We start from the raw sequence: 27,959 nt of genomic DNA, 5'->3' as shown, positions 1-27,959 counted from the left end.
GCTGCATTGCCCCTTTCAGCAGATCACCCTGCTATAAGCAAACAAAACAAAGTCCACATTTGAGAAGCTCCAGGTGATCCCCTGGCCTTTCCTGGCGTAATCCCTCGCCACATGCCAGGAGCTTACCGCAGTTTTGTGGCTCGCGGCCCTTGCTAGAAAGGAACGTACTGCTGCAAGGGCAAGAATCAGCCTCGCGGTGATTAGGTGAGAACATAGGAGCTGCCCTGCTGGATCAGAGCAAACGGCCCACCTAGGCCAGCCCCTGGGCTCCAAAAGCACACTTCGTGCCCATAGTACAGCAGTCTGAGATAGACTGCATCTATCCTTGAAGGTTCTGTTTACCTAGCGTGGCAAAGAACATCAGAAGAGCCCTGTTGGTTCAGATATTCAGTTAGTAGCCCATTCCAGCATGGAGTTGCATTCCAATGCATCTTGAGAGCCCGGGGTTGGGTAGAACTGAGCTATGAGATTCGCCAATGTTTTCTTGGTGGTTGGGGCAGATGGGTGACGTGTCCCTGTAAATGTCGAAAAGCATAAGAAAAATCACCCACAGGTGTGGCCTCCCCGTCCTCCCTCCTCACAGTGCTGGGCTAGCCGTGAAGGGAACAGCCCACCACATGTACCTTGTGATCCAGACATCTCTGCGGTGAGGATCAGCACGCGCAGGTCATCTCTGGGCCGTCGGAGGGCCCAGATGCTGCAGCCAACCAGCTGCCCCCATGGGAAACCCACAAGCAGGACATGAGCGCAGCAGCTTTTGCCTACCCACGTTCCTCAGCAACTCGTGCCCATAGACACGCTGCCTCTGCTTATACTGGAACCCAATGGGCTCATCCCATGAAGCTGATTGGTGGGAGATTCAGCCCAGAGAAAAGGAAGGACTTCTTCACACAATACAGACCTCAGCCATGGATTTCACCTCCACAGGATGTAGTGATGGCCACCAGATTCCAGCTGGACATCAGGAAAAACTTCCTGACTGTTAGAGCAGTACGACAATGGAATCAGTTGCCTGGTGAGGTTGTGGGCTCCCCCACGCTAGAGGCATTCAAGAGGCAGCTGGACAACCATCTGTCAGGGATGCTTTAGGGTGGATTCCTGCATTGAGCAGGGGGCTGGACTCGATGGCCTTGTAGGCCCCTTCCAACTCTGCTATTCTCTGATTCTCTGATTCTAAAAGGGGGTTGGATAAATTCCTGGAGAAGGCTATCCATGGCTACTAGCCCTGATGGCTCTGTGCTACCTCCAGTATCAGAGGCAGCAAGCCTGTATACACCAGTTGCTGGAGAATATGGGTGGGAGGTTGCTTTTGCACTCATGCCTTGCTTGTTCTGCTAGCTGTCAAACTGTATGTCAGTAATTTCTCCATCAACAGCTTTCTCCATGTTGACTGTTAGGGTCAATGGTCCCAATCCTATAGGGGGTGGGGGGGACAGTTTAAGCCAAAGATTTATCAAACAAATCCATGCTCAAGCCTCCATAGAAATTAGGCCTGCGTCCAGACACAGGGACTGCAAAGGTAATTCCCCGGAATTTGATTTGAAGGACTTCAAAGGACGCCTTATCTGCATTGTGCAACTGAGACCCATACATTGCCGAACCCACAATCTTGGCTATAAGTAGCCGAGGGAATATGGTGTTGTCCTTTGATAGGGAAGAACTGAAGCAAGACTGAGAGACTCCTCTGTGTATATATCTAATCTATAGCCATCAGGACTAGTAACTATTGATAGTCTATCTCTGGGAATTTGTTTTGAAAGTGAAGAGCTTCTCCACACAACCAATTTATTGCACACTCATGATTGGTCACTCGGGGAAGTTTGCGGGTACTTTTCATGACGGCATCAACCTCCAATGCCTCTCAGACTGTTTCCAAGTGGGAGCCCATATAAGACCCATTCTGGCCCACTTGCATTGGCTGCCTGTATGTTTCCAAGCCCGATTCAAGGTGCTAGTTTTAACCTATAAAGCCTCACATGGCTTGGGACCACAATACCTGATGGAACGCCTCTCCCGACATGAACCCATACACTGCGCTCAACATCTAAGGTCCTTCTCCGGGTGCCTACTCCAAGGGACGCTCAGAGGATGGCAACAAGGGAGACGACCTTCACTGTGGTGGCCCCCCAACTTTGGAACAATCTCCCTGATGAGGCCCGCCCAACACCAACATTGTTATCTTTTTGGTGCCAGGTCAAGACTTTTCTCCCAGGCATTTAGCAATATGTGATGAGCCTGGGTCTGGTTTTTTTAGGCTCATAGTTTGTTTGTTTTTAAGTTGTTATAGCGGTTTTAAATGTATGTGTATATTGTATGTTTTTGTGATTTTTAATTTTTGTATATTGTTTTTAGGTGTCTTAATCTTATGTAAACCACCCAGAGAGCTTCAGCTATGGGGTGGCATACAAATGCAATAAATAATAATAACCCATCATTTTAGAAAATCCTGAAAATGCAATAATAAATGGAAAACATACTATAAAGCAGTGTCATCTGCTGGCAGTAAAATTGAATTATATGAGAAGGAACCAGCAAAAAGAATGGGGGTGGGAGAATCGATGCTGATCCTTAAACCCATGAAGACTCCAGATGTCAAAGCCCTGGTACAGTTGTGAGATATTTGCTAAATGTGGATTAAATTAGTGGCCATCACTACATCATGTGGTAGCCAATTCCATAATTTGACTCTGCACTGTGTGAAGACATCTGTGACATGGGGGGACTCTGGTTAGTTTTCTCCAGAGTTGGGGTCTGCTGATACAGGAGATTCAACTCGCAGATGCACAGCCTTGTCAGTGGTGGCACCATCATCCGCAGGCTGCAATTTTCATTATGAGATCAAATTAAAAGGCTTTTATGACCATTCTATTTGCAATTGCATCTTCATCAGCACGGCACTTCTTCTGTTCTTATGTTCCTATCGGAGCCCGAGGGGCTGATGAGTTTGGGGTCTGGCTGGGACCGCCCCACCCCACCCCATGACTGGAAAGAGGCCTTGGAGTCCACCGCCCCTGCTTTGCACAAGTGCCAAAGGAAGTCGGTGCAAGGGCGCGCTCTCCCTCTGCACGCTGCCACTTGGCCAGATGGAGTTGGTGTCTTGTCCATCGCCGCCGCCGCCAACAAAACCGGAGCTGAAACGACTCTTGCAACCGTGGTTTGTACAGCGCCACTGTGACCTTTTAGGAAGTCCAAGGGGAGAGATCCCTGCCCCAGGAGACCTACAATCTGACGTTCCACATGGGGGAGAATATGCGATGGGCGCCGATGGAAGTGGACGGGAATGGGAGAGGGGGGAGTCTTGAAGGGAGACGTTGAAGGAAGCCAGAGAAGCCGCACCATGGCTCTGCTGCTGCTTCTGCAACAGGGAGAGGCAGAGTGTTAGGAAGAGACCCCCCCTCCCCCGGTGTACCTGGCAAAAGCCTCGATTAGGACACGAAATGAAGCAACACTCCCCCTCCCCAAGACAAAAACTGCTCTGAGCGCCTTCATGTGTGTGTGTTTGGGGGGGGGAGTGTAAAATTGTCACAAGTGCACAATTTTTGAAAGCCAAGGCTAGACTAGGATTGTGTAAGAAGCGTTGAACTCTCAGCAGGAGCCGTTCTGCAATTTCCCTCACCCCCCTTGTCAACTGATCTCACACCCACCCCACCACCAAACACACACACACACACACTCACTCCAAGAGCTTTGTTCAGCCTTGCCAAAATAAAGTTATGTAAGAGTTGTTTGCGTAAGGGAACAGCTTTCCTTTTCACTGCTGCCCCCCACCCACGGCTGCAGTGCAGAGTGACGGGGTGTGTGTGTCACATTCCACAACTCCAACGGCAGCCTCCCCCCACCCTCACAAAGAAGGCAACCGAGTCAGAGCGGAGAAAAGTGGAGCAAAGCTCAGCGAATGCGCATTGCCCCAACACTGCACTACTACGAGGGCGAAAGCGCACACACACGCACACACCAATTCCCCCGGCTACATATAGGGCAGAAGATATGCCCACTGGCATCCCCATTTGGCAATAGGAAGGAAGGCATATAGACTCAGCCCTTCAGGGCACAATCCGAGGCATGTTTTGATAGGAAAAAGTCCTAAAACTCCCAGCATGCCCCAGCCATGGAATTGTAGGGCTTTTTTCTGTTTAAACATGCCTAGGATTGCACCCTCACTTACATAAAAGAGGGGGAAACTGCTCTCTATTGCTAATAAAGTTGCCACCTTTTCTCTTCTGATAGGCACCTTCAAAAACCGCACAAAGAGAAGTCAGAACAAAACCAAACAGGCCTTCCCTTGGGCATTACTCCATTCCACTAGAAGCTACACCTGTCGTATTTCTGCCAGCCACACTGCTTTTTTTCAGGTCCTGTCCCTTTAACAGCAGCCTGATAGGCAGAAATGTTTAAGAACAGGAATTTTCCCTTTGCTACTTTAGACCCAGGCCAGGAGAAAACCTCTGAATGGCCGCCTGTCAGTCCGCTCAGAGATGGTGGCAGTGGAGACCTCAATGCAAAATTCAACAGATGAAGCGGGATTTTGGTTCTGGACACATCCTGGCTCTGCAGCCTGGAGGCACACAGCGCACAGCATGAGGTTTTTGTGGGTAAACAACACGTGCAAACAAGCGGAGCAGGAATGATAGCATCAAGCAGACTTTGCTAGCACAGGCGCTCTGCGGGGGGGAGGGGGGCTCAGCGCTGCCGGCTCAGCACAACCCCGAGTGCGGTGGAAAGTTCCAGCCCCAGAACAACGGGCGACGGGAACGCCTGGCCTCATGGCAGCCGGGGCAAGAGAGGCAACGCCGCTGCCGAGAGAACGCTCCCTTCGGCCTCACGCAAGCGGTCACCACCCATGCAGCACCTCGGAAGCTCTGCACGTGGGGGGTAATGGGACTTGTAGTCCAACACATCTGGAATGTGCCAGGTTGGAGAAGGCTGTACCAGGGGAGCACGTGACCTGGGCAAATCAGGCCAGCGGAAAATGTAGCTGTGTTTGGAAAGGGGAACGCTGGATACCGTCAGGTGGCCGTTCTGCATCACTGCGGGCATTTGGAGACTCAGGCCAGATCTACACCAAGCAGGATGTGACCCTTTGAAAACCGTTTGAAAACCGCCTGTGGAGCTCTGTGTCCCGGGCCCCAACCGTTGTCACTAAGGCTATAAACTGTTTCAAAGCAGTCGTGTAGATCCTGCCAGTTTCCCAACTGCAACCGGGGTGGCGGGGGTCCTTTCACCTCTCGACTTAGCCCACATTTCCTTCCATTTCACCTGCAACGTCTCCTGAGCAACGCGCTTTTCATAACCAGCTGCCATTGCATGATGCGTCTTGCGAACCCATTGGCCAAATCAAAAGCCAAAGCACTGCATTTCGCGAGCCGATCAGCCAGACATTTGCAGCTGGCCTCCGGCCCTCTGCCAGCTGACTCACACTTCGTAACACAGCTCAGGTCCTTTCCTCTGATGCGGCCACAGCAATGGTGTTGCAAGCTCAGTTTCAGCACCACGCAAGATTTGAGCTCCTGAGTCGAAGAAGAAGTCTGTGACAGTCATCTTGTGCTTTGCAAACATGCCAGGTTCGGATAAAATCCAGCCTGTCTACACCACCCTTTCCCAACCTGGTGTCCTCCAGATGTGTTGGACTAAGAACATAAGAACGTAAGAAGAGCCCTGAGGCTGGATCAGACCAAGAGTTCATCTTGTCCAGCACTCTGTTCACACAGGGGCCAACCAGCCATCGGCCAGGGACCAACAAGGCAGGACATGAGTGCAACAGCACCCTCCCACCCATGTTCCCCAGCAACTGGTGCGCACAGCCTTACTGCCTCGGATACTGGAGGTAGCACACAGCCATCAGGGCTAGTAGCCCTTGATAGCCTTTGCCTCCTCCAGGAATTTATCCAACCCCCTTTTAAAGCCATCCAGATTGGTGGATAGCTTTAAAACTTCCATCACCCCTAGCCGGCGTGGCTTTTAGGGAAGGCCTTAGATACTGAAAATCTACACCTTAAAGCCTGGCAGCACAAGCCACGCTTTCTTTTTTTGAATGCATTAAAACTGTTTTCCTTGGATTCACTTTATTCCTTAGGTCTGCACCACTGTCCCCTGTTAGGGCAGGGCCGGATCCAACAGGGACTGCTCCTCCCCACGTGGCCCTGTGTAGGCCGTTGTCCATCTCCTTGGACTTCACCGTTTCCCTGTGTACTTGGTCTCTGAAAAGCAGAAAGAAGGATTGGGCTGGGGGAGGGGGCAGTGCTCTGGCCCCTGAAGGCCATTGGCTCTGCTCCGTCTGTATCCCAACCAATCAGCCCCAGTGCATCCCAGAAAGCCAATCAGCAGGTAATTGCAGTTAGATATTTTTGCTTCGGTTTCAATATCGGGCATTTTGTTGAACAACACAGATGTATTGATCAGGACATTATTTCCCAACTCCGTGAGCATCAAACCTTGATTTGTTAGGATCTGCCCCTGCCCTGCAGGAACCCACCAGGTTCTGTCCTTTCACTTGACAAAGGCTCACCTGGCCCTGCCCTGACTCCGCCCACTTGCACACCACAGGCTCCACCCACTGCCCAGGTGTTTTTCAAAGCCTCTCGCTGGCATTCTAAGCCAATCCCCTTTTCACATTAAGGACCTGTAGCCAGGGGTATGTCCCCTTCCCCCACCTGGGAGTTGCAGTTGGACTGCCACTCCCATCACTCCCAGCCAGGATGGCCTTGAGGACAATGGGAGTTCCAGTCCAACAAATATGAAGGGCATCATGTTGAGAGAAGGCCGCTCGAGCCTTTAAAACATCACCCACGCTGTACAGCCAAAGGGTGGACACAGTTGCGCTAGGCCTTTAGAAAGAGACAGACGTCACATTCAGATCCCATGCCAAGAAAAGCTGGATTTTTGGCCTGAATAAGTTGCATGCAGAAGAAGAAGAAGAAGAAGAAGAAGAAGAAGAAGAAGAAGAAGAAGAAGAAGAAGGAATCTTAATTTGCATGCATTTGCCCAACAGGGCTTGACTGAGTGGGAGGCTCCGCCTCCTCACGGCCATTGGTCCTGCTCTGTATGTGTCCCAACCAATCAGCACCAGGCTCTGCATTCAGGATAGCCAATCAACAGTAATTTCAGTTAGAACTTCCCCTAATCATGGAGAAGGGCAAGGAGCGAAGAGGAGCACGCAAGAGATAACCCAGTCTCTGAACCCTGCAAATACTTCCTAGAGGCCCCACTTCTCCCCCCAGCGTCTGACTCCACACATGCTTTCAAATCTATTCTCACAGCCATAAGGACTAGCAACTTAGGTCTGTGTGTGTATGTGCTTTTAATGAGGCAGGTCCTCAGGATGATCAATTATCCCACCCAGTACCAAAATGACGTGCAGAATTCAGATCCGAAGCCTGAGGGCAGGAACTCTCTAACTATTGATTCTTGTAACTTGCTCTGGGAAGCTTTGGACTGAATATGGGAATAAAATAGCTTGGAAGGAAGGAATAAATAAAGGAATAAAACACACACACACAGCCCTGCTGCTGGGCGTGTGGGGCAGAGGAGCAGGAGGGGAGGCGCGCGGAAATTTGCAACTCACCATCCAACAAGTGAAACTCGTCAGCAGAGTCACAAAACCCTGCAAAAAAGGATCAAAATGAAGAGGAAAAAGTTAGCATCTTTCTTGCATTTGAACTAAAAGCCCCCGCCCCGCCCCCAAGTGAGCAGCCCTCAAAAAGGAACTAAACTAGAACCATGACAGCAGTGTACCCCAATGGATGCAATGCTGATGAACAACAACAACATGCCTGAGAAAATTCACATTTTCTGACCTAGAATCTCTTTCAACGTGGTCTAGTTGCAATTATTCAGCGATAAGGGGAAAGCACTCTGCACATACCCAGAGACTCTAATATTCCTTCACATATCCCAGAACTCTGAGAAGAGAATCCAGAACTCAGCCCAGAGGAAGTGAGCCTTCCAACGTCCCCCAGCCTGGAATGCTTTGGACTGCAGCATAGCCAATGGACAGAGATTATGGTGTTTGTAGTCCAAAACCTCTGGAGGTTCCCAGGTTTGAGAAGACTGGGCCTACTCTGGCTAGCAGCAGCCAGGGCTCTCCAGGGGCTCTGGGAGAAGTTGGCTGTTTCCCAAAGGTCCCTTTTGAACCGGAGACGCCGGGCACTGAAGTGGGGCCTGCTTGCCTGCAAGGGAGGGGCTCGGCCAGGAAGCTACATGCCCCCCTCCCCACCCCGCTGCTTCAAAGCCCCCCCCCCCCCCGGGCAGCCCACAGCTCACCATAGACAGGGAAGTAAAAGGTAACGTCCTCGTTCATGCCAATGGCTGCCACATGCCGCTCAAATGTTCCCATGATGGCCTGGCTGACCCGGATGGTTCGTCCTTTCGGGAGTCAAAAATAAGACTTGTAATGCTCAGTACTACCCTTGTCCCCGCAGTCCCTGTCCCTGTGTGTCTCTTGGCTGGATGGAGAGAACATCAAATACTGGGGATAGCACACAACCATCAGGGCTAGTAGCCATTGACAGCCTTTGCCTCCAGGAATTTATCCAACCCCCCTTTAAAGCCATCCAAATTGGTGGCCATCACTGCATCTTGTGGTAGTGAGTTCCATAATTTAACTATGCACTGTGTGAAAAAGTCCTTCCTTTTATTTGTCCTGATTCTCCCACTCATCAGACTCCATTGGGTATTATGGGAGAGGGAGAAAAATGTCTCCCTATCCACATTTTCCACGCCATGCATAATTTTGTACACCTCTATCATGTCTCCCCTCAACCTCTTTTTTTCCAAGCTGAACAATCCCATTTGATGTCACCTTCCCTCCTAGGGGAGATGCTCCAGGCCCTTGATCGTTTTAGTTGCCCTTTTCTGCACTTTTTCCAGCTCTATGATATCCTTTTTAGGTGTCGTGACCAGAACTGTACACAGTATTCTAAGTGTGGTCGCACCATCGATTTGTATAAGAGCAGTACGATACTGGCCGTTTTATTCTCAATTCCTTTCCTTATAATGCCTAACATGGAGTTTGCCTTCTTTACAGCGGCCGCACACTGGGCTGACATTTTCATCGAGCTGTCCACCACAATCCCAAGATCTCTTTCTTGTTCAGTCACCGCCAGCTCAGATCCCATTAGGTTATACTTGAAGTAGGTTTTTTTTGCCCCAACGTGCATCACCTTACACTTGCTGACATTGAACCGCATCTGCCATTTGGAGGCCTACTCTTCCAACTTGGAGAGATCCCTTTGGAGCTCTTCACAATCCCTTTGTGTTTTAACAAATTTAAATAATTTCATGTCATCAGCAAACTTGGCCACTTCACTGCTCACTCCTAATTCCAGATTGTTTATAAACAGGTTGAAAAGAACTGGTCCCAACAGCGATCCCACTATTTGCTTCCCTCCATCGGGAGAATTGACCATTTATTCCTACTGTCCGCTTTCTGTTCTTTAACCAGTTACTGATCCACAAGAGGATCTCTCTTCTTATTCCATGACTGCTAGGGGTGTGCACGGACCCCCAGCTCTGCTTCTCTTCCAGATCCGCGATTTGCAGATCGGGCCACTTCGCTCCGCCCCCACTCCGCCTATGCCCGCTATGGAGCTCCGGATCCGGATCGGAGCTCCGTTTCCCCCCCCCATAGGCTTGCATTAAGCTAAAAAAGTATACAACTTTTTTTCTGTTAAAGTTAGAGACCTCAAGTTTGGCACCATGACACCTCATGGATGTATACACACGCACGCCAAGACTCAAGGCAATCCCATCATCCCCTGATTTGGGGGGAATTTATGAAAATCGGGCACCCCATTCACACCCCTTTCGATAGCTCCGTCAATTTGCACGTTAGAAACCTCAAACTCGCCACCATGACAGCTTATTCAGGGATACACATGCACGCCAAGACTCAAGGCAGTCCCATCATCCCCTGATTTTGGGGGAATTTATGAAAATCGGGCACCCCATTCACACCCCTTTCGATAGCTCCGTCAATTTGCACGTTAGAAACCTCAAACTTGCCACCATGACAGCTTATCCAGGGATACACATGCATGCCAAGACTCAAGGCAGTCCCATCATCCCCTGAGTTTTGGGGAATTTATGAAAATCGGGCACCCCATTCACACACCTTTCCATAGCTCCGTCAATTTGCATGTTAGAAACCTCAAACTCGCCACCATGACAGCTTATCCAGGGATACACATGCACGCCAAGACTCAAGGCAGTCCCATCATCCCCTGATTTTGGGGGAATTTATGAAAATCGGGCACCCCATTCACACCCCTTTCGATAGCTCCGTCAATTTGCACGTTAGAAACCTCAAACTTGCCACCATGACAGCTTATCCAGGGATACACATTCATGCCAAGACTCAAGGCAGTCCCATCATCCCCTGAGTTTTGGGGAATTTATGAAAATCGGGCACCCCATTCACACCCCTTTCGATAGCTCCGTCAATTTGCACGTTAGAAACCTCAAACTTGCCACCATGACAGCTTATCCAGGGATACACATGCATGCCAAGACTCAAGGCAGTCCCATCATCCCCTGAGTTTTGGGGAATTTATGAAAATCGGGCACCCCATTCACACCCCTTTCGATAGCTCCGTCAATTTGCATGTTAGAAACCTCAAACTCGCCACCATGACAGCTTATCCAGGGATACACATGCATGCCAAGACTCAAGGCAGTCCCATCATCCCCTGATTTTGGGGGAATTTATGAAAATTGGACACCCCATTTGCAGACATGGGCTGTTCTCCGACGGTTTGACAGATAAAAAAAATTGAAGCAGGCACCCTCCCAGATGCCACCCTAATACTAATTACAATATTATGTATAAGAATATAATACTAATACTAATAATAATATGTATAAGAATATTACTAATACTATATGTAGGGAAATGGGACAAGAAGTGTGTATGCTTTGCCCAAAAATGATTTGAAATGCTCAATCATAGAATCATAGAATCATAGAATAGCAGAGTTGGAAGGGGCCTACAAGGCCATCGAGTCCAACCCCCTGCTCAATGCAGGAATCCGCCCTAAAGCATCCCCGACAGATGCTTGTCCAGCTGCCTCTTGAAGGCCTCTAGTGTGGCCCACAACCTTCCTAGGTAACTGATTCCACCGTCGCACTGCTTTAACAGTCAGGAAGTTTTTCCTGATGTCCAGCTGGAATCTGGCTTCCTTTAACTTGAGCCCGTTATTCCGTGTCCTGCACTCTGGGAGGATCGAGAAGAGATCCTGGCCCTCCTCTGTGTGACAACCTTTTAAGTATTTGAAGAGTGCTATCATGTCTCCTCTCCATCTTCTCTTCTCCAGGCTAAACATGCCCAGTTCTTTCAGTCTCTCTTCATAGGGCTTTGTTTCTAGACCTCTGATCATCCTGGTTGCCCTCTTCTGAACACGCTCCAGCTTGTCTGCATCCTTCTTGAATTGTGGAGCCCAGAGCTGGACGCAATACTCTAGATGAGGCCTAACCAGGGCCAAATAGAGAGGAACCAGTACCTCACGTGATTTGGAAGCTATACTTCTATTAATGCAGCCCAAAATAGCATTTGCCTTTCTTGCAGCCATATTGCACTGTTGGCTCATATTCAGCTTGCGATCTACAACAATTCCAAGATCTTTCTCATTTGTAGTATTGCTGAGCCAAGTGTCCCCCATCTTCACAAACAGTGCACACAGCACACTCACACAATAACACAGTCTCACACACACAGTCCAAGTAACAGAGAGAAGAAATAGAGAATAATTTTTTGGGTTTTTTTTTTTTTGTATTTAGAAGAAAGAAGGAAGATGAAACACAGTCAGGCTTTAAGAGAGGGAAGGGGGGGAACCAAACAAACAAACAAACACTCCAAAATTTAAAAATAAAGTTTATATTAAATCAAAGTAAGGGAAAAGCACAGAGCAAACTAAGCAAAAAGTCAGAAAGAAGCAAACAAACACACACACACGCCAAGCTAAATCTAATCTATCTCCAAACACAGCAGCAGCACCTAACTCCTCTCCCCACGAACCCACAAGACGCTGAGAGCTCAAAGCTCTGAGGGTGCCTCTGCCTTAGTCCCCCCCCTCCAACGCTGGGATTGGAGGATGCTTCATGAGGTGATCAATTCTCATCAGGATTGGGAGTTGAATGTGCCTGTCATCGCTTCAAAAAAAAAAACAACTGCCGGTTTATCCGCTGTCCCTGTTTGTTTACCCGACTTTTCCCAAAATTCTAGCAAGCGAACCGCAGCACGCAGAGAGCTGAGAGTAGGCTCAAAATTTCCCCCATCCATGACTCTCTAAGCACAATAAGTTTCAGAAAGATAGCTTAAAAAACAACACAGTTATCCCCGATTCTTTTCCGCAATGCAATCCTATGGGCAAAATTTTTCAATATGGCGATTGGATCGCTCCGCGTAAAGAGAAGCGCTCCGCCAATGGCCGCTTCTCTTTGCCTTGCTTCTACGGGTCCCCGGTCCGCTTCTACTCCACCTCTGGGCAAGGTGGAGCAGGCCAATTCGCTTCTGATTTGCCGCTTCTAATCGGAGCGGAGCACATCCCTACTGCTAAGTTTGCTCAGGAGTCTTTGGTGAGGGACTTTATCAAAAGCCTTTTGGAAGTCCAAGTAAACAATGTCCACTGGATCACCCCTGTCTACATGTTTGTTGACACTCTCAAAGAATTCTAGTAGATTAGTGAGACAGAACTTGCCTTTGCGGAAGCCGTGTTGATTCTTCTTCAGCAGGACCTGCCCTTCTATATGCTTAATAATTTTGTCTTTAATAATGCTTTCAACCAATTTACCTGGAACAGATATCAAGCTAACCGGCCTGTAATTTCCCAGATCCCCCCTGGATCCCTTTTTGAAAATTGGTGTTACATTGGCCATCTTCCAGTCCTCTGGTACAGAGGCTGAGCTTAGGGACATGTTGCATATGTTTGTGAGAAGGTCCGCAATTTCATATTTGAGTTCTTTGAGAACTCTAGGATGGATGCCATCTGGGCCTGGTGATTTATTCGCTTTCAATTTGTCAATAAGGTTGAGAACCTTGGACTTGGTGCTACCTTTCCTCACCTGTGGAATACATTTTAATTGAGTTTCTATTATTGTAATTTTGAGTAAGCCCCATGCATTTTGCAAGGATTTAACCCTCTTGATTCCACCTTTCAACTCTCTTTTCACCAGTTCCCTTATATTAGAGAAGTTTCCTCTTTTGAAGTCAAGTGTGAATGTGTTGGATTTCCTGGGCAATTTCCCACTTAAGCATATATTGAATCTGATAGCACTGTGGTCAACACAGCACTGACAATCAATAGCACTGATTGGTTCAACAATATTTACATCTTGTACTAGTCCCCAGTCAACGCCACTCCAGGGTTGCCTCCCCTCTGGTTGGCTCCATGACCAACTGTTCCAGGGCACAGTCATTTAGGACATCAAGACATTTATCCTCTTTGTCATGACTGGAATATGCATTTGTCCAGTCAATGTGAGAATAGTTGAAGTCACCCATTAGTACAACACTTCCTCGCTTGGAGGCCTCCCTGGTTTTGTCTTCCATTTCAAGCTTACCCTGAGCATTTTGGTCTGGAGGACGATAGCACGTTCCTTGCACTACATTAGTTTTGGGGCCCTACATTGACACCCACAGCACTTCTGTGGAAGAGTCTTCCTCGTTTAGGTGCTCTAATCTACTTGACACAATGCCCTCTTTGATGTAGAGAGCAACACCGCCCCCAGTACGCCCTTCCTGTAAAGTTTGTATCCAGGGATGACCGTATCCCCACTGGTTCTCTCCGTTCCTCCAGGTTTCTGTAATGCCCACTAAATCCAGGTTCTCCTTTGAAACCAGGCACCCCAATTCTCCCATTTTGGCTCGGAGGCTTCTAGTGTATGCGTAGAAACAGCTATACACGGAGTCCCTCCCCAGCTGTCTCTGCCGTCTCCCTTTTTTCCTGATGTACTTTAGCCTCTTTGATTGGCTATCCTGTTCTATCCTGTACTCATGGCCTATTTGCTCCCCTTCTACATTAGGACAATCAAAAACATGTTCAGATTCATCTCCTTCAGATGATTTAACCCAAACAGAAGCCCCAAGCAGAGGACTCATCCAGAGAGGCAACGGGCCACCTCCTCAAAGGGTGGGCCATTCAGCTGCTTCTCTCCACTTCAAGGGATTGAATAGTGCAACTGTGAAGAGACCAGGTCAAATTTATCCTGCCCTGATTGGAATGGGGGCCTGTCAGAACAGTGACTCAGATGGAGACGCGACAAAGAATCTCCTTGGAAGGCAGGCAATGCTGCTTGCTCCGCCTCACCACTGGGCATGGTCAAAAGTTACCCAACCCAGAAGAGACCATGCTTGCCTAGTTACCCCTTCCACCATCACCACCTGTCCAGCAAGAGACTGATCATCTTCCAGGGATTCACACAGAGATGCAACGAGAAGCCTCCTCCATGACTGGATACTCACAGCAGCCCTTTTGTGAAAAGAAATTCACTTCACTTGCCACACACAGCAGACCGTGGTTGGTTGGTTTACAAATTAGAATAAATTTGCTTTCAATGTAATCTGGGGACACCCGGACCAAGTGGTTGAGGGGGCTCACCTCTGCAACTTTGGCAGCTCTTTGCCTCGCCTCAGCCCGCCCCAAGTCTGACCCCCCCTTTGCCCCCCCCCACACCATCTCTGCAAACCTCCGCCTTGCGCTTAGCTTCTTCAGCTGCTGCCATGAGCCCGTTTTCCGATCACGGGGCAATGCCACTCTGCAGAGCCTCACAGTGAAGCACAGCTATGGAGGAGCAGCGAGTGGAATTGCCCTGGAAGCACCATGTCCTCCAGCTGCACAGAATTAATGTAGGGTGACCATATGAAAAGGAGGACAGGGCTCCTGTATCTTTAAAGCTGTATAGAAAAGGGAATTTCAGCAAGTGTCATTTGAATGCATGTAGCACCTGGTGAAATTTTGTCTTCATCATAACAGTTAAAGCTGCAGGAGTCCTGCAGAGGAGGACTCCTGCAGCTTTAACAATTGTGATGAAAAGGGAATTTCACCAGATGCGATATGCATACAAATGACACCTGCTGAAAATCCCTTTTCTCTACAACTGTTAAAGATACAAGAGACCTGTCCTCCTTTTCATATGGTCACCCTAATTAATGGGACTTCAAATGGACCTTGTGTGCAAAAATAAACACCCCCCTTGGCAAGAGGGGGCATCGAGAGTTCCCCACCGTAAAGCTTTGCCGAGATCTTCCGGTCCTTCTGATAGTACACGATGGCATAGCTGCTGTAGTCTGTTTCTCCCACCACGACGTCCACCGGCTTGCCGCGGCCTGGAGAGGAACCACAAAGAAACCCAGGAAGGAAGTGGGCCCTGGGCACCCTCTTGCCGGCCGCAAAAGACTCTGTGCCCATTAACAGCAGCCCAAGAGGCAGAAATCCAACCGGTGAGGCTTCCCCCAGCATGGAAATGACGAGCAGACGGAGCAAAGTTTAGTTTAGCTTACAATGGCTTGTCTCATAGCTATATCACGCTTTTATTTAAAATAATAATAATAATAATAATAATAATAATAATAATAATAAGCAAAGCAAGTCACAGTAAAAATAAAATAGAGCAAAAAAAGGATGTTTTTGTATATATGTTTTGATGCGCTCTATGTTTTTGAAAATATACCTTGCAGACCTTGCTTTTTCCATCTGGGCAAAGACTGCAATAAACAAATTCATTGCAGAACTCTTGTCCGGAAAATCCATACACACCTACTCAGAACATCCACGCAGCCCAAGGCGTACCTTTCAACTGGAACCGGCCGTGAACCTTGTTGGGGAAGTACATCTGCTTGATATTCCAGCAGTGGCCATCCCTGCGGGCATGAAGGAGGAGGCAAAACGTTCAACACGAAGATGCCACCGGCGGATCCAAGCCAGCAAGGGACCGCCTAGGGAGAGCCGCTGATAAAAGCAGCCTTCCTGAACCCATCATCCAACACATCTGGAGACCAACAGGTTCAGGAAGGCTTTAAGATAGAGAGCAGCAGACATGCTTGTCTTGGCTCCAACAGAGTCCAAAGCTAGCTTGTGTTTTCTCTCTTTCTCATGCTTATTATTATCGTTAATTGATTGTGGTTTAATAAAGTTTTATTTATGATTGTGGGCTCCTCTAAACGAGTGATTTATTGCTTGTGATGCACTCATGGAAGTTTGTGGGTCCATTACACAACATTGACAATGACCAGGATGTCTCTTGTGCTATCCCCTGGAAATCCCACTATTAAAAGAATCACTTTTAATGTAGTAATATTCGGGGGGGAGTGGTATCCTCTACCACTAGATGGTGCTGTCTCAGTGAAAATGAATGGAGTGGAGGTATTCAATTCAAAATTTGTAGTCGTCCCTCTCCACCCGTGTAATGCAGCCCATAACAATCGAGCGAAAGAAGCAGGAAGCACAAATGCCCCCCAGTAAGCAATGTGATTTTCCCTTGATGTAGACATGCTCAAAAAGCCACCTTGTCTAACCCTTTTTTCTTGGTAGAAAGGTGCGGTATAAATCAAATATAGAAAGAAATGCTCCCATGCCCCATCTAGGCATGGCTGAGTGTACCAGCCCCCCTCAGGCATACTCACAGCGGGCGGAAGGTGTCCACCAGCAAGGCTTTCAGGACTGTTGGTGTGCTGGGCACAGACACGACCACATTCGTGGCTTCGAGCTGGTTGCTGTTCTCACTCAGGTAGTTGCATCGAGATGCCACCCCAACCAGGAACCATTTCCCCACAAACTGGAAAGGAGATACCGTTCGCCTAATATTGCCGCACATGCACAGACATTTATTGCAGCCTCTATTAGTCTTTAGGAGGCCCAAAGGCTCTTGTCTTGGATGAGACAAATTTACAGCAGCTGGATGCAAAACATTTGCAGGGTGAATGGACTGGGGGGGGGGGCGTTCTTTAACTGAATGGAATTTTGACCATGGGAGAAATGTCGGCGGTTTTGCATTGGAATGAAGGCGCATTCTCCCACCTATTACCATCCAGTTATTTTGCACAACAACTCCCATAAACCCCGGGCATTGGCCGTGCTGGGAACTGTGGCACAAAATATCCGTAGGGCACCAGGTTGAAGTCGTCTGTGGTCGAACAGGATTCCTTATCATGCATGCACATTAAAAGAGGGGGGATCAAGATCGCACCTGTATACAGGTGCACACACCTAGACCTCTGAAGCTTTAATCCTGTCAAGGGATCAAGGTGAGACTGAGGCTGTCTTTGTCAGCGGCTTGGCAGAGGGAGCTCTGCCACGCCAAGCAGGAGCAGCCGATAAGGAAAGGCGATGGACGAGGCCGGAACAAACACTCCAGTGTGGAAAGATTGCACTTGCCGGCTCACGGCCCACGTCACTGCCAGATTGCTCGGGGCTTTTGAAAAACAGTGCTTCTGGAACTTTCTGCTCCAGAGAACACTCTGAGGCGGAGTGACAGATAAACTAAATTGGGATTTGTGAACAGCAAAATGAAATAACAGCCTTCTAATGCAGGTTCCCCCAACCTGGTGGTTGTAGTCCAACATGCTTGACAAGCACCAGGTTGGGAAGGGGTGTTCTAACAGGATCTGGGAACACTGGGATGAAAGTATCCAGAATGTGCTACCACTGTGAGAAGCTTCCGGGTTTTCCTCCATGGCTGTCTCTGAACATGCCATGATATCACAACATCTCAGCCAATGCCTGGGAGAGGGTGTGCCCCCTCCATTTCTCACGCCTCCCAAGGGGAATCACGAAGATGATTTTGCTTCCCCTACCAAACGCATCTCTCCAGCTGCCCCCAGAGTCACTCACCTGGCCAGAGTTGAAGTTTGCCTGGACTCGGACCTTGTCAATGGGGTTCTCCCGGGCGGGGGGCTTCTTGCGGCGCTGGGCACTGGCGGGCGAAGCCAACACCAGCAGCAGCAGGAGGAAGAGGGAAGCAGTGGGCTCCATGGCCAGGCAGCAGTGGCCTGCTTGAGGGCACACCTGCAGGCTGCGGAGGCAGGGCGACCTGGTCAGTTATTAATCAGTTCTGCAAACTTTCCCGTAAGAGGTCAGGGGCAAAGGTCCACCGAAAGGGAGCCATTGCCCCGGCAGCTATGGGAGTCGTAACCAGTATGCTAAAAGACGAGAGAAACTTCCATGGAATCCCCAGGAGCGAGAGGAATGCCAAAAGAAAAAAGAAAATCATTAAAAAAATCCCAGCAAGATGATTGTTTGGTGTGTGTTTTTAAACATGGGTGGTGTGCATTTGTGGGTCTAGTCAGACAGAATTCTGCATTTGCAATCCGTTGCGAGGAAGACAGAGAGGAAGACAAAGCAGCCTGCCCTGGATCTCGAATCCAAGGCTTCAGGTCCCGGGGGGGGGGGGGGGGGGCGTCCATGCAGCAGGTCTCCCAAATAGTAGCCATAGGTCAGTCCTGCCAAACCGGATGCCCTGCAGAGGTGCTGGGGCTGCCAACACCCCCCCCCCCTGCAATTCCCAGGCCACTCCTTGCAAATGATGCCCCAACCAGCCACCCCACCCTCCCGGAGCAGTTATTTCTTTATTTAGATTATTTTTATCCCACTCCTAACCCCCCCCCCCAAAAAAAAGCTCCCAGAGTGATTTGCAAATAATCTGTAAAACAGCCCTGCTTTAAACTACCAGCTGCTGCGCTCCTGAGCATCCCAGGCTGCAGAGAAAGCAAGTAGCAGCCGAGCACCCCCTTGCGGCAGGACCGGGGTTCCACCCACCCCCACGCTCTGGGCTCCTTTCGTTAGGTCTGGGCAGGGAACGAGCCGCTCTGCCGTCGCTCCAGCGCCAGGGAGCCAGAGAGAGAGAGTGCCTAGAGCTGCAACGATAGAGCAGGAAGAGAGGGATCGGCCCCAGGGGCAAAAGTGGAAATGGAAGAGAGGGGGCGGAAGTGACGGAAAAGCAGCTGGTGGAAGGTCTGTTGAAGGGAAGGGGGGCTGCCAGAGAGCGAGATTGGGGGGAGGGGAGGGGAGCCCTAAAATAGGGAGGGGGAGGAAGAGGAAATGGGTGGGGGAGGGTCTGGGAAAGATAAAGGACGGGGGAGGGGCAAGGGGGAAGGGGGTGCCTGGGTGGGGGAGGAGGGATATCTTTGGGTGCAGGAGAGGGAAAGGGGTGGAGGAGGGCAGGGAGCCCTATTTGGGGGTGGGGAGGGGGTCTCTCTGGGGGAGGGGCAGGGGAAAGGTCTGTGAGGGGGAAGGAAGTGGGGGCTACGAGGGGTGGGAGAAGGGGGGAGGGAGGGAGAGCGCGAGTGAAGTGTCGTCCTCAGAGTGCTGGACTTGAACCTGGGTCTGAAGCCGCTCTGAGCCACGCTTGGCTGGCACAGTGACCTCCTGGCCAGGCGCCACTTCTCAGCTGAATTTCGCCCCACAGGGAGGATCGTGTGCAGGGTCACCCTGGAAGGGCAGGACAGAAAGTTCCACATAAGGCAAAGAGGGTGTCGGAGCGGAGAGGGGGGTGCGGCAAGGAGAAGCTACGAATTGCACCCCTCCCCGTTTCTCCCACCCAGCAGCAGCAGCAACACCTGGACAAACGTGTGGGATAAGATGGCACTTTGACGCACAAGCTGCCCTCCAACAGGCCATCACAAGTGGTGAGTAGGGAAAGCGTCGCATGGTTCCAGACGGAGCGTGGCCATGCCAACTCCTGGCATCTGGACTCCGTAGCATGAAAACAAAGGGTTAGAAACGGAGGCTTTAGGGTTGACTTTGGTAAGTGAAAGTTGCCCCCAGATGACCAGGCACAGACCTGGTTCTTTTGATCTTAACACGGCGTTCCCCAACTCAGCACTCCTATCATACCCAGCCTGCATGGCCCATGGGAACTGTAGTCCCACACATCTGGGCAGTGCCGGGTTGGGGAAAGGCTATGTTAACCCCTTCTGTTCTGGAACTACATTTGCCCAAACCCACCTTTCGTTTCCTCTGGCCTTCCAGGGAGCCGGGCAGTTGCAGAATGAAACGATGGATGGTGGGGTTAACCCCCTCCTCCCCGATAGCATCCTCGTCGAGATCTTCTTGTATCTGGACTACGCAGATGTGCTCTCGGCGGGACTGGCCTGCCGGCAGTGGCGCGCAGTAGCTCAGGACGAAGTCCTCTGGAAGGAACTCTTCTATAAATACTACAGAGTAGCGCGAGACGTCCCACGACACCCAGGTAGGCTCTGCCTCGCTCCCTATGGGCTACGGCTGCTGAAGCATGACAGAGCGCACCATCGCCCCCCAATTCTGTGGCTGGCAGGGCTAGCTGAAGTCAGAGGCCACCATGTCCGCCACCCTCCTGCTGCTGTTGACTTACTAGATTTAACGGGGCCAAAACCTCTTGGCAACTAGGCTTCATCAGAGTCTGATGGCTTCGATGCAAGCATGGTCTTGCCTTGGGGATGGCCATCTTGGGGGAGGAGGTTTAGCTGAGGATGAAGTGCACCTCAAGGGTACTGAGCTGTGGGAGATAACAGGGCATGGTGTTATTCTTGGGGAAGGATCAACTGAACAAATAAATCCTGCATGAGCTGGCCTTTTTGGGTAACTGGAGAAGGGGTCTTCTCAGTGGTGGCCCCCAAATTGTGAAAGAGCACCAAGCGCCTTCCTTGCTAACTCTTAGGCTCCAAGCAACACAACTGTCTCGTTCTCTTCTGGCTTCGGTAGCTTTTGACAATATTCAAGATCCTTTTAGGGTGGAATCCTGTGGCTCTTTAGACAGAAAAAAGTCCGACAACTCCCAGCATTCCCCAGAGTTGGGAGACTTTCTTCTGTCTAAACAGCCACAGGATTCCAGCCTTAACTGGCGCTCCGCTGTAGATTTTGATTCACTGGTCCCATTTTTTTGGTTTTTGGTGGTCTTGTATTGTGTACCATTCTCTGTTTTTCTCACAAGCTTCTTCAGTTAATGATTCTTACATTGATTTTCCTTGAAACACTTTCTGGGCGAAAGGCAGTAAATAAACGTAGTTAACCACAACCCTCGAGGCCGGTCGGTGCAACAGGCAGGGTGTAAACATTATGAAGGCTGGCTGACCTGCATTGCCTTCAGGTCTACAACCGGCGGTTGTGTGTCCCATCCTCCCCCCACCCCTCTCTTCCGCTGCAGCTGCAGCCTCCTGGTACGGCGAGTTCCAACGGCTGTACGACACCATCCCCTGCGTGGAGGTGGAGACGTTGAAGGAGCACAGCGACCAGGTCGTCCACCTCAGCTTCTCCCACAATGGCTACATGTTCGCCTCCTGCTCCAAGGACTGCACCGTCAAGGTAAAAGCAGCGGCACGGCAGGAAGGGACAGAGATGCTAATAACACTGACGCGGGATGCGTTTCACCTGTTTGGAGTTAGTTACCTCTGTGACCCTAACAGCAACCCCTGAAAAATAGAGCAGCGTTTGCTTATGGGGAGAAGATAAAGGGGAGAGAGCATCAGAGAATCTCTCATACTATATACAACCCAAACTTAGGCGTCCCAGTTAATCTAAATTCTGCAACCTGGACAAGTTCCGCAAGTTAACACAGGTTGTCACGATGTCACTTACTTTGTATCATTTACTTCTGCGAGTCCCGAAGGGACAATAAATAAAGTTTATCCCTCCCTATTGACAATCTAATTCGGGCTGCCATCCTATACACGCTTACCTGGGAGTAAGCCCCCTTGAACACCATGGAATGTACTTCTGAGTTGTGCCTTAAAGCAAAACAGAAAGAGCCCATCTTCGTAGGGAGCTGGGAGTTGCAGCCAACCCCACACGGCACGGTTTCCCCACTTTTGGGCCGCAGCATTGTGGTCTTGGGCCAATGCAACCTCTCCATCCTCTCTTAAGATGCAGGGTGGGGTAGGGGGCTGAAATGAAGCCCTTTCGGGCCCAGCAGTGACGGACCCTCCCCTTCCTCCACAGATCTGGAACAACGACCTCCAGCTCTCCCTGCTGCACAGTGCCAGCATGAAGGAGTACAACTGGAGCTACACGCAGTTCTCGGAGTTCAACGCGGACGATTCCCTCCTCCTCGTCTCGGGGGTTTTCATAGGGCCCCGGACTTCCTCGTCGGGCGAGATTGCAGTCATCAGCTTGGGTAAAAAACACCCCATGCCTGCAGGTTCAGGGCCTCCCAAGCCATCGTGCCTCTCTGGGACTGTGGCTTTGCCATACAGCAGCGGAGGTGATGAAAGGCTGGAAGCTCCGAGGAGGAGCCAAGGGCCGGCCTTCCTTCAGCAAGGGCACTTCCCCAAGCCCCCCTCTTTGCCATAGGACAGGCTTGTGATGGGGTCCGAGAATTCTTCTTTTTGACCCTTGGCCTTCAGCAGCAGTTTCCGCTGCCCCCAGGCTGGGCTTCGGGTGGGGAGAGAGCTTTTCCAGCCGCCCCGGGTCACGCTATCCTGTGGAAATGCCAAGGACCGGACCAAGTAGAGCTGGCACCAGAGGCTGGCTCAGATGCATGGTTTAGGACCAGTTTGCTGTGCTCAAAGGCAGGAATGGTAGCAATGAGAACAGGCTCTGCTTGCAAAGCGTTCGGCCTGCCCTCTCCGCCCGGGATTACTTTTCATTCACAGCCTCAGTCCTGCTTCTCTCCCTGGGGGATGGGAGCGTGTCCTGTTTGTGGGTTGCTCACTGTGGCAGCTGGTTGGCCGCTGTGTGAATGGAACGCTGGGCTAGATGGACCCTTGGTCTGATCCAACACCAGGGCTCTCCTTACGTTCCGAGTGCTTTCGCACAGCCCCCTGGTGATTCTGCCGGACATCCTTCCAGGTGCCTGGGCGAACCTCCCCTTGATCTCCTCTGTCCCTCTCCACTCCGGGGGGTGCTTCCTCTCCTGCCAAACCTTGGCCTCACATGCTGCATTTGGCCGGGTAAGCCTCTAGCCCTCCCTGTCCTCCTTCCAGAGAACTTCCGGCTCCTCTCCCGCGTGCGCAATAAGCCCGCCGACGTGTTTGGCTGCTGGCTGAACGAGACCAACCTGATCTCCGGCAACTTGCACCGCATCGGCTACCTAACCTCGTGTTCCGTCTTGTGGCTGAACAATGCCTTCCAGGTGCGCACGGGCGGCTTCCCTGGTGCAGGGGGCTGCGTCTGGGTGGAGGGGGGGTGGAATCCGAGCCTCTGTGGCTTCACCTGGCCCACCTTCCCACTTGCAGGGGATCGAGTGTGAGAACATGAACGTGGTGAAGAGGCTCTTCAAGATCCAGAACCTGAACGCCAGCACCATCCGGACCGTGATGGTGGTGGACTGCAGCCGCTACGACACCCCCGGCCTCGTGCCGGGCCACGGGGAGCGCTTGCGGGACAGGGCCGCTGCTGCCCCCTGCAAGGTCATCGACCTCTGCAGCGACAGCGAAGAGGAGGTGGAGGAAGACCAGCAGCAGCCGGCCAGACAGAGAGCAGAGGAGGAGCGGGGCTCGGAGAATCCCCCTGGAGCCGAGAGCGAGGCGGCAGCAGCTGAGGACGGGCTGGACCGCTTCCTGAATGACGTCATCGAGGGCCGTGTCCGGCCAGTCATGACGGAGCTGGAGCTGGAGACGAAGGTGGCTCAGCTCCTGGCCCAGAACAGGACGAAGCCCCCCGAGCCCAACCTGCTCTGCACAGAGGGGGGCAACAAGAAATACTTGATCTTCACCACCGGGTGCCTCACCTATTCACCACACCAGATTGGTACGGGGGCTTGGTGGCCTGGCCCCTAGAGGGGGAGGGCTCAGGTGGCTCTTGAAGGATTTGGCATCTGGCGATGGCTATTGGCTAGGGTAGCTAAATGGAACCTCCAGTCTCAGGCGCTGCCTACCTCTTGACTACCAGGTTCTAGGAACAAACTACCGGGTGGGGGAGGCTGGCTTCCATGCCTTGCTTCAGAGGTTCCTGGAGCTGCCCGGCTGCCCAACATCAGAAGCATGATTGGCCTTTTGTTCCGATCCAAGAAGGAAAGGTGTTCTTCCGAGCACTCAAGGCTGCTCAAGGCACAGCCCGGCCGGTCTCATTGCATCAACTCCACTTCTTTCTTCCTTCCAACCATGTTCTCTTTCTCCAGGCATTAAGCAGATCCTGCCTCACCAGATGACAACCACTGGCCCAGTCCTCGGAGAGGAAAGAAACTCTGACAAGTTCTTTGATTCACTGGACCACATCATTGACATCCATGGGCATATTATCGGCATGGGCCTCTCCCCAGACCACAGGTAGGGAGCACTCCCGGCCATATACTGCCGCAGATGTGGAGCTAGGAGGAAGGGAAGGAACTTAGTTCGTGGGTAAAATGTCCCCAGGTTCCTTTTGTGTGTAGAAAGCCCCAGGTATAGTCCCCATTTGAAAGGAGGAATTGGGTAACAGGGCTGAGAAAGCTATTGTCAGCCTAAGAGCTGGGGGAGCCACTAGCAGTCCGAGCGAAGCCAATACTGAGCTAGCATAAAGCCAATACTGAGCTAGGAGTTCTTCCTGCCTTGCATGGAGATGCTGCCGGGATCAAACCTGGGACCTTCTTCGTGAAAGGCAAGGGCTCCGCCGCTGAGCCACAAGCCCTCCCCTGTAATCCCCAGCAGCATCGCCAGTTGAAGGATTCTCAGGCAGTGCGATTGGCAAGGACCCTTCCCTCTTTGCCCAAGACCCTGCGGAGCCGCTCCTGGACAGATGAACCGCTGGTCTGGCGTAATATAATGCAGCATCCGTGTTTTTAAAGTGAAAGATGTGCTAGTTGCTCAGTGCAAGCTAGAAAAACAGGGCAAAGGGGGGAGGAATGGTGGGCAGCCATTTGTGTTTAGGAGAGGGCTGCCTTGTCAGAACGTCAGCAGCACTGGCATCAAGGGAAGGCGGCCTGTTAGTTCCCGACGGGGACCCGCAGCTGCACAGCTTGGCAAAGGCGGACAGAAATTGCCCCTTCCACGCAGGGCAGCGGTGGCCTTGGCTATTCCTGCCTCATCCTGAGTCAAAGCACATGCCTGTGATGCCCAGGGGTCGCAGCCCGAGACGGGCCTGTGGACACAGGGGACTGTGCCAGGACACCCTGAGTGCCCAGCAGGATGCTGCGCCTGGCTTTCCCCTTCCAGCCCAGGAACAGCCACCTTCTCCCTGCTCTCTCCAGGTACTTATACGTGAACAGCCGCGCCTGGCCCCCGGACTGCGTCATTCCCGACCCTTTGCAGCCGCCCCCCATCGCTGCAGAGATCGACCTGCACGTGCTGGACCTCAAGACCATGACAGAAGTGAAGCGGGCCCTGAGGGCGCACCGGGCCTACACGCCCAGCAACGAGTTCTTCTTCGTTTTCCTCGATGTCAGCAGGGATTTCGTGGCCAGGTGAGCTCCTGGGCTGGCAGGAAGCACAAGGCAGGAGGCGGTGGGGTGGGGCTGAGTTCCTTTCCGTTTTAGCCCATCATTCGTACATCCTGGTGCGGTAAATTTATGACCTTCCCAACTAAAGAGGTAAGCAAAAGCAGGTAAGTTCATCTGCTGTTAAAAGGAGAAGCGCATTTCAGTACATGATCATGTAGTTTGATTACTTATAATACACTCCGAGCCCAAGCCAGGGCCAATTCTGGCCTTTGCCAGCAGAAACACCCCCCCCCCGACTATTTTCTACCTCTATTTAATGAATAAACAAACAGGTTTGTGTTTTCAAATGGTGGAAGGCAGACCACAAGTCTGGGACTGGTGGAACTTCACGGTATGCCGAGGGGGCCCTGGGTCTTTTCCTCCCCTGCCGCAGGGGCGAGCCCCATGTTGCCTCCCAGAGATGTTGGCTTATGGCTCCTATCAGCTCGAGGCATTGTAGCCCGTGAGGAGGGATTCCTGCACTAGAGGCGGCCATTTGCATAAAAAGCTTTTGCCCTGTCCAGTTTTAGAAGTCCAAACCCCCGTTCTCTCAGCCCAGAAAGACAACTCCCAAAATAACTGGGAGAACTATACTAGGTGTGTAAATGCCAGCAGTAAATGCAGGTGTGTGGAATTACTTTGGCTTGCAAGAATTAAGCTGTTTCCCAAGCAGAATTCCCTTGCCGTGGCTACCAGTCACACACGGAGGGCTAGAAACTTGGTGAGTTCTTTAACTGTACGGCTGTGGTGTTTCCAGCTTTCAACCGTTTCCCTCTCTCCTATCCTGTGTAGCGGGGCTGAGGACCGACACGGCTATATCTGGGACCGGCACTACGACATCTGTGTGGCCAAGCTGCAGCACGACGACGTGGTCAACTCTGTGGCCTTCAGCCCCATGGAGCAGGAACTCTTGCTGACTGCCAGTGCAGACAGCACCATCAAAGTGTGGCGCTCGCCCCGCACTGCGCGGATCCTCCAGGCCCATAAGCCCCTGTTCTCCTGGGCCACGAACCAGAGACCCTGAGCCTGGGGGCTCATCAGGCAGTTGTCGGCACCCGCGCAGTCGGTGAGGCTCAGCTGCGTTTGGTGAGAGCTGAGGCGCATTTAAGGTTGGGCTCGAGGCCTTGCGGGGACTCCCCCCGCCCCCAACCTCTCTTTGAACTGCGTTCACTGTGTGGTTCATTTAGGTTTGCTCACGTAGCTCTGCAGGCAACGCTTTACTTGCCTCCTGGGGGCAGCAGAGGCTCCCCGACTGCCTCCTCCAAGCTAGACCGTCACAGGTGAGGATAAGGAAACGTAGGGGCACCAACTCTCTTCCCAGGATGGCCCCTGTGCCTTTTGCACCCACACAGCAAGCGGAAATTCAACCTTGGAAGTTTCCCCTGCCAGGTTTCTGCTTCTTCAAAGCACAGGCAGCTGGTTTTTGGGGGGTGGGAGGGAGAGCTGCCCTCCAGCTCCACAAATCTCTGCTGCAGCTGCTCTGCTGGATTGAGTTTCACTCCCTGACCTTTGGGATGGAGGAAGCTGCTGCTACGCACAGCTGAATGAAGGCCAGCTGGTGTCCTGAAGTGGGCAAGGCCTGCAGGACCCCGGGAGGTGATGGGCCCGGGGCTGGAACCATGCCTAGCTCCTCAGCGGTCCTCAAATGATAGGGGGGTAGGGGGAGAGGCTTCTTGCCTTCTGTGATGACCCCTGTTAGCCACTGTTTCAGAAGCTGGGGCAGATGTGAATTCCACTAATCCCCCTCCTAATTCAAGCCCCGTTCTCCAGCAGCCCACCCTGTTGGTGACCTTCTCACGTTACTTGCGGATTGGGAAGGGATGAGGAACACAGGCAGGAGCCAAGTTTGGGTTGGGGGAAGCTCGGAAGGAAAAAGAGGCAAGACACACACACACACAGAGAGAGCGTTGCAGCATGTGACAGCTTGGAAGCACTTCAGAGCCAGTCCAGCACAGCCTGTAAACCAGGGGTGGGCGGAAGTCCAGATGTTTGGACTTCAACTCCCAGAAGTCCAGAACATCTGGAGATCTAGCTTCTCCCCACCCCTGCTACGAATCACAGCTTCCTTTTGCAGCAGTTGTTTGAACGCACTTTAAAAACACCCAGCTCATCTGCTTTGTCTTCCAGGGACTGGGGGGTGGAGAAAGGCACAGGAAGCTGCCTACAACGCGGTGACCAGCACCTCCTCCCCCCTGCCTCTCGAACGATGCAGGCACTGAGCTTAATCCTTGCGGATTGTGGCCTTGCTCCAGGAAGCACGCCAAGGGGAGGGGCTTCTGGAACACAGGAGACATGGTCTCCGCAGCGCAGCCTGGCCTCAATAAAACTTCTTGAAAGCACAAGTGTCCATGACACGGAGTCTGTCTCCTTGCAAACCTTCAGCTATTGGGTAGCACAGAAAGGCAATTGACGATTAAAACCCGGAAGTCCTCCTTCAGGTGCCCTGTGTGCACAGCATGTTCCTGCTTTCCACAGCCTGGCCTGGGAGTAGGCCCCATGGACCTCGATGGGGCTCGCTTCTGAGTAGACACACATAGCATTGCTGTGGCAGCAGCAGCCTTTGGCACGAACCCTGAGAAGGAAAGAGCCCCAAGGCCTGGAGGGCACCACTGCGAGGGACCAGCCCAGAGAAGGCGGAACCCTTCTAACAGTTGCCAGCTCCTGCC

The 27,959-nt window shown here is 51.6% G+C and overlaps 2 protein-coding genes across 6 annotated transcripts; one reads left to right on the top strand and one right to left on the bottom strand.

Annotated features, from left to right (window-relative positions):
* Window positions 1-10: 10 nt before the first annotated feature.
* On the bottom strand, window positions 11-19,983 carry C8G (complement C8 gamma chain). Of its 2 annotated transcripts, XM_063144462.1 has the most exons (8): window positions 19,932-19,983; window positions 17,820-18,000; window positions 16,613-16,764; window positions 15,780-15,850; window positions 15,215-15,316; window positions 8,260-8,361; window positions 7,562-7,600; window positions 5,913-6,197 (listed from the first exon to the last, which is right to left on the bottom strand). In XM_063144462.1, exons 2-8 carry the CDS (start codon window positions 17,958-17,960, stop codon window positions 6,172-6,174), a joined length of 633 nt encoding a protein of 210 aa, XP_063000532.1. In that variant the 5' UTR covers window positions 17,961-18,000; window positions 19,932-19,983; the 3' UTR covers window positions 5,913-6,171. The 2 variants fall into 2 exon arrangements, with proteins under 2 accessions (XP_063000533.1, XP_063000532.1); XM_063144463.1 differs by lacking the exons at window positions 15,780-15,850; window positions 19,932-19,983 and adding an exon at window positions 14,398-14,459 and having other exon boundaries at window positions 11-6,197; window positions 8,260-8,364; window positions 17,820-18,021.
* Window positions 18,885-27,635, top strand: FBXW5 (F-box and WD repeat domain containing 5). 4 transcript variants are annotated; one of them, XM_063144458.1, is made up of 10 exons: window positions 18,885-18,938; window positions 19,393-19,612; window positions 19,956-20,175; window positions 21,109-21,266; window positions 21,900-22,074; window positions 22,883-23,031; window positions 23,135-23,648; window positions 24,019-24,166; window positions 25,066-25,278; window positions 26,086-27,635. In XM_063144458.1, exons 3-10 carry the CDS (start codon window positions 19,983-19,985, stop codon window positions 26,315-26,317), a joined length of 1,782 nt encoding a protein of 593 aa, XP_063000528.1. In that variant the 5' UTR covers window positions 18,885-18,938; window positions 19,393-19,612; window positions 19,956-19,982; the 3' UTR covers window positions 26,318-27,635. The 4 variants fall into 4 exon arrangements, with proteins under 4 accessions (XP_063000528.1, XP_063000530.1, XP_063000527.1 ...); XM_063144460.1 differs by lacking the exon at window positions 18,885-18,938 and having other exon boundaries at window positions 19,336-19,612; window positions 26,086-26,359; window positions 27,421-27,635; XM_063144457.1 differs by lacking the exons at window positions 18,885-18,938; window positions 19,393-19,612 and adding an exon at window positions 19,650-19,730.
* The last annotated feature ends 324 nt before the right edge of the window (window positions 27,636-27,959 follow it).

Source organism: Elgaria multicarinata, chromosome 19 (assembly GCF_023053635.1).
Source record: "Elgaria multicarinata webbii isolate HBS135686 ecotype San Diego chromosome 19, rElgMul1.1.pri, whole genome shotgun sequence".
Taxonomy (NCBI): Eukaryota; Metazoa; Chordata; class Lepidosauria; order Squamata; family Anguidae; genus Elgaria; species Elgaria multicarinata.
This window is presented reverse-complemented; position numbering and strand designations above follow the sequence as displayed.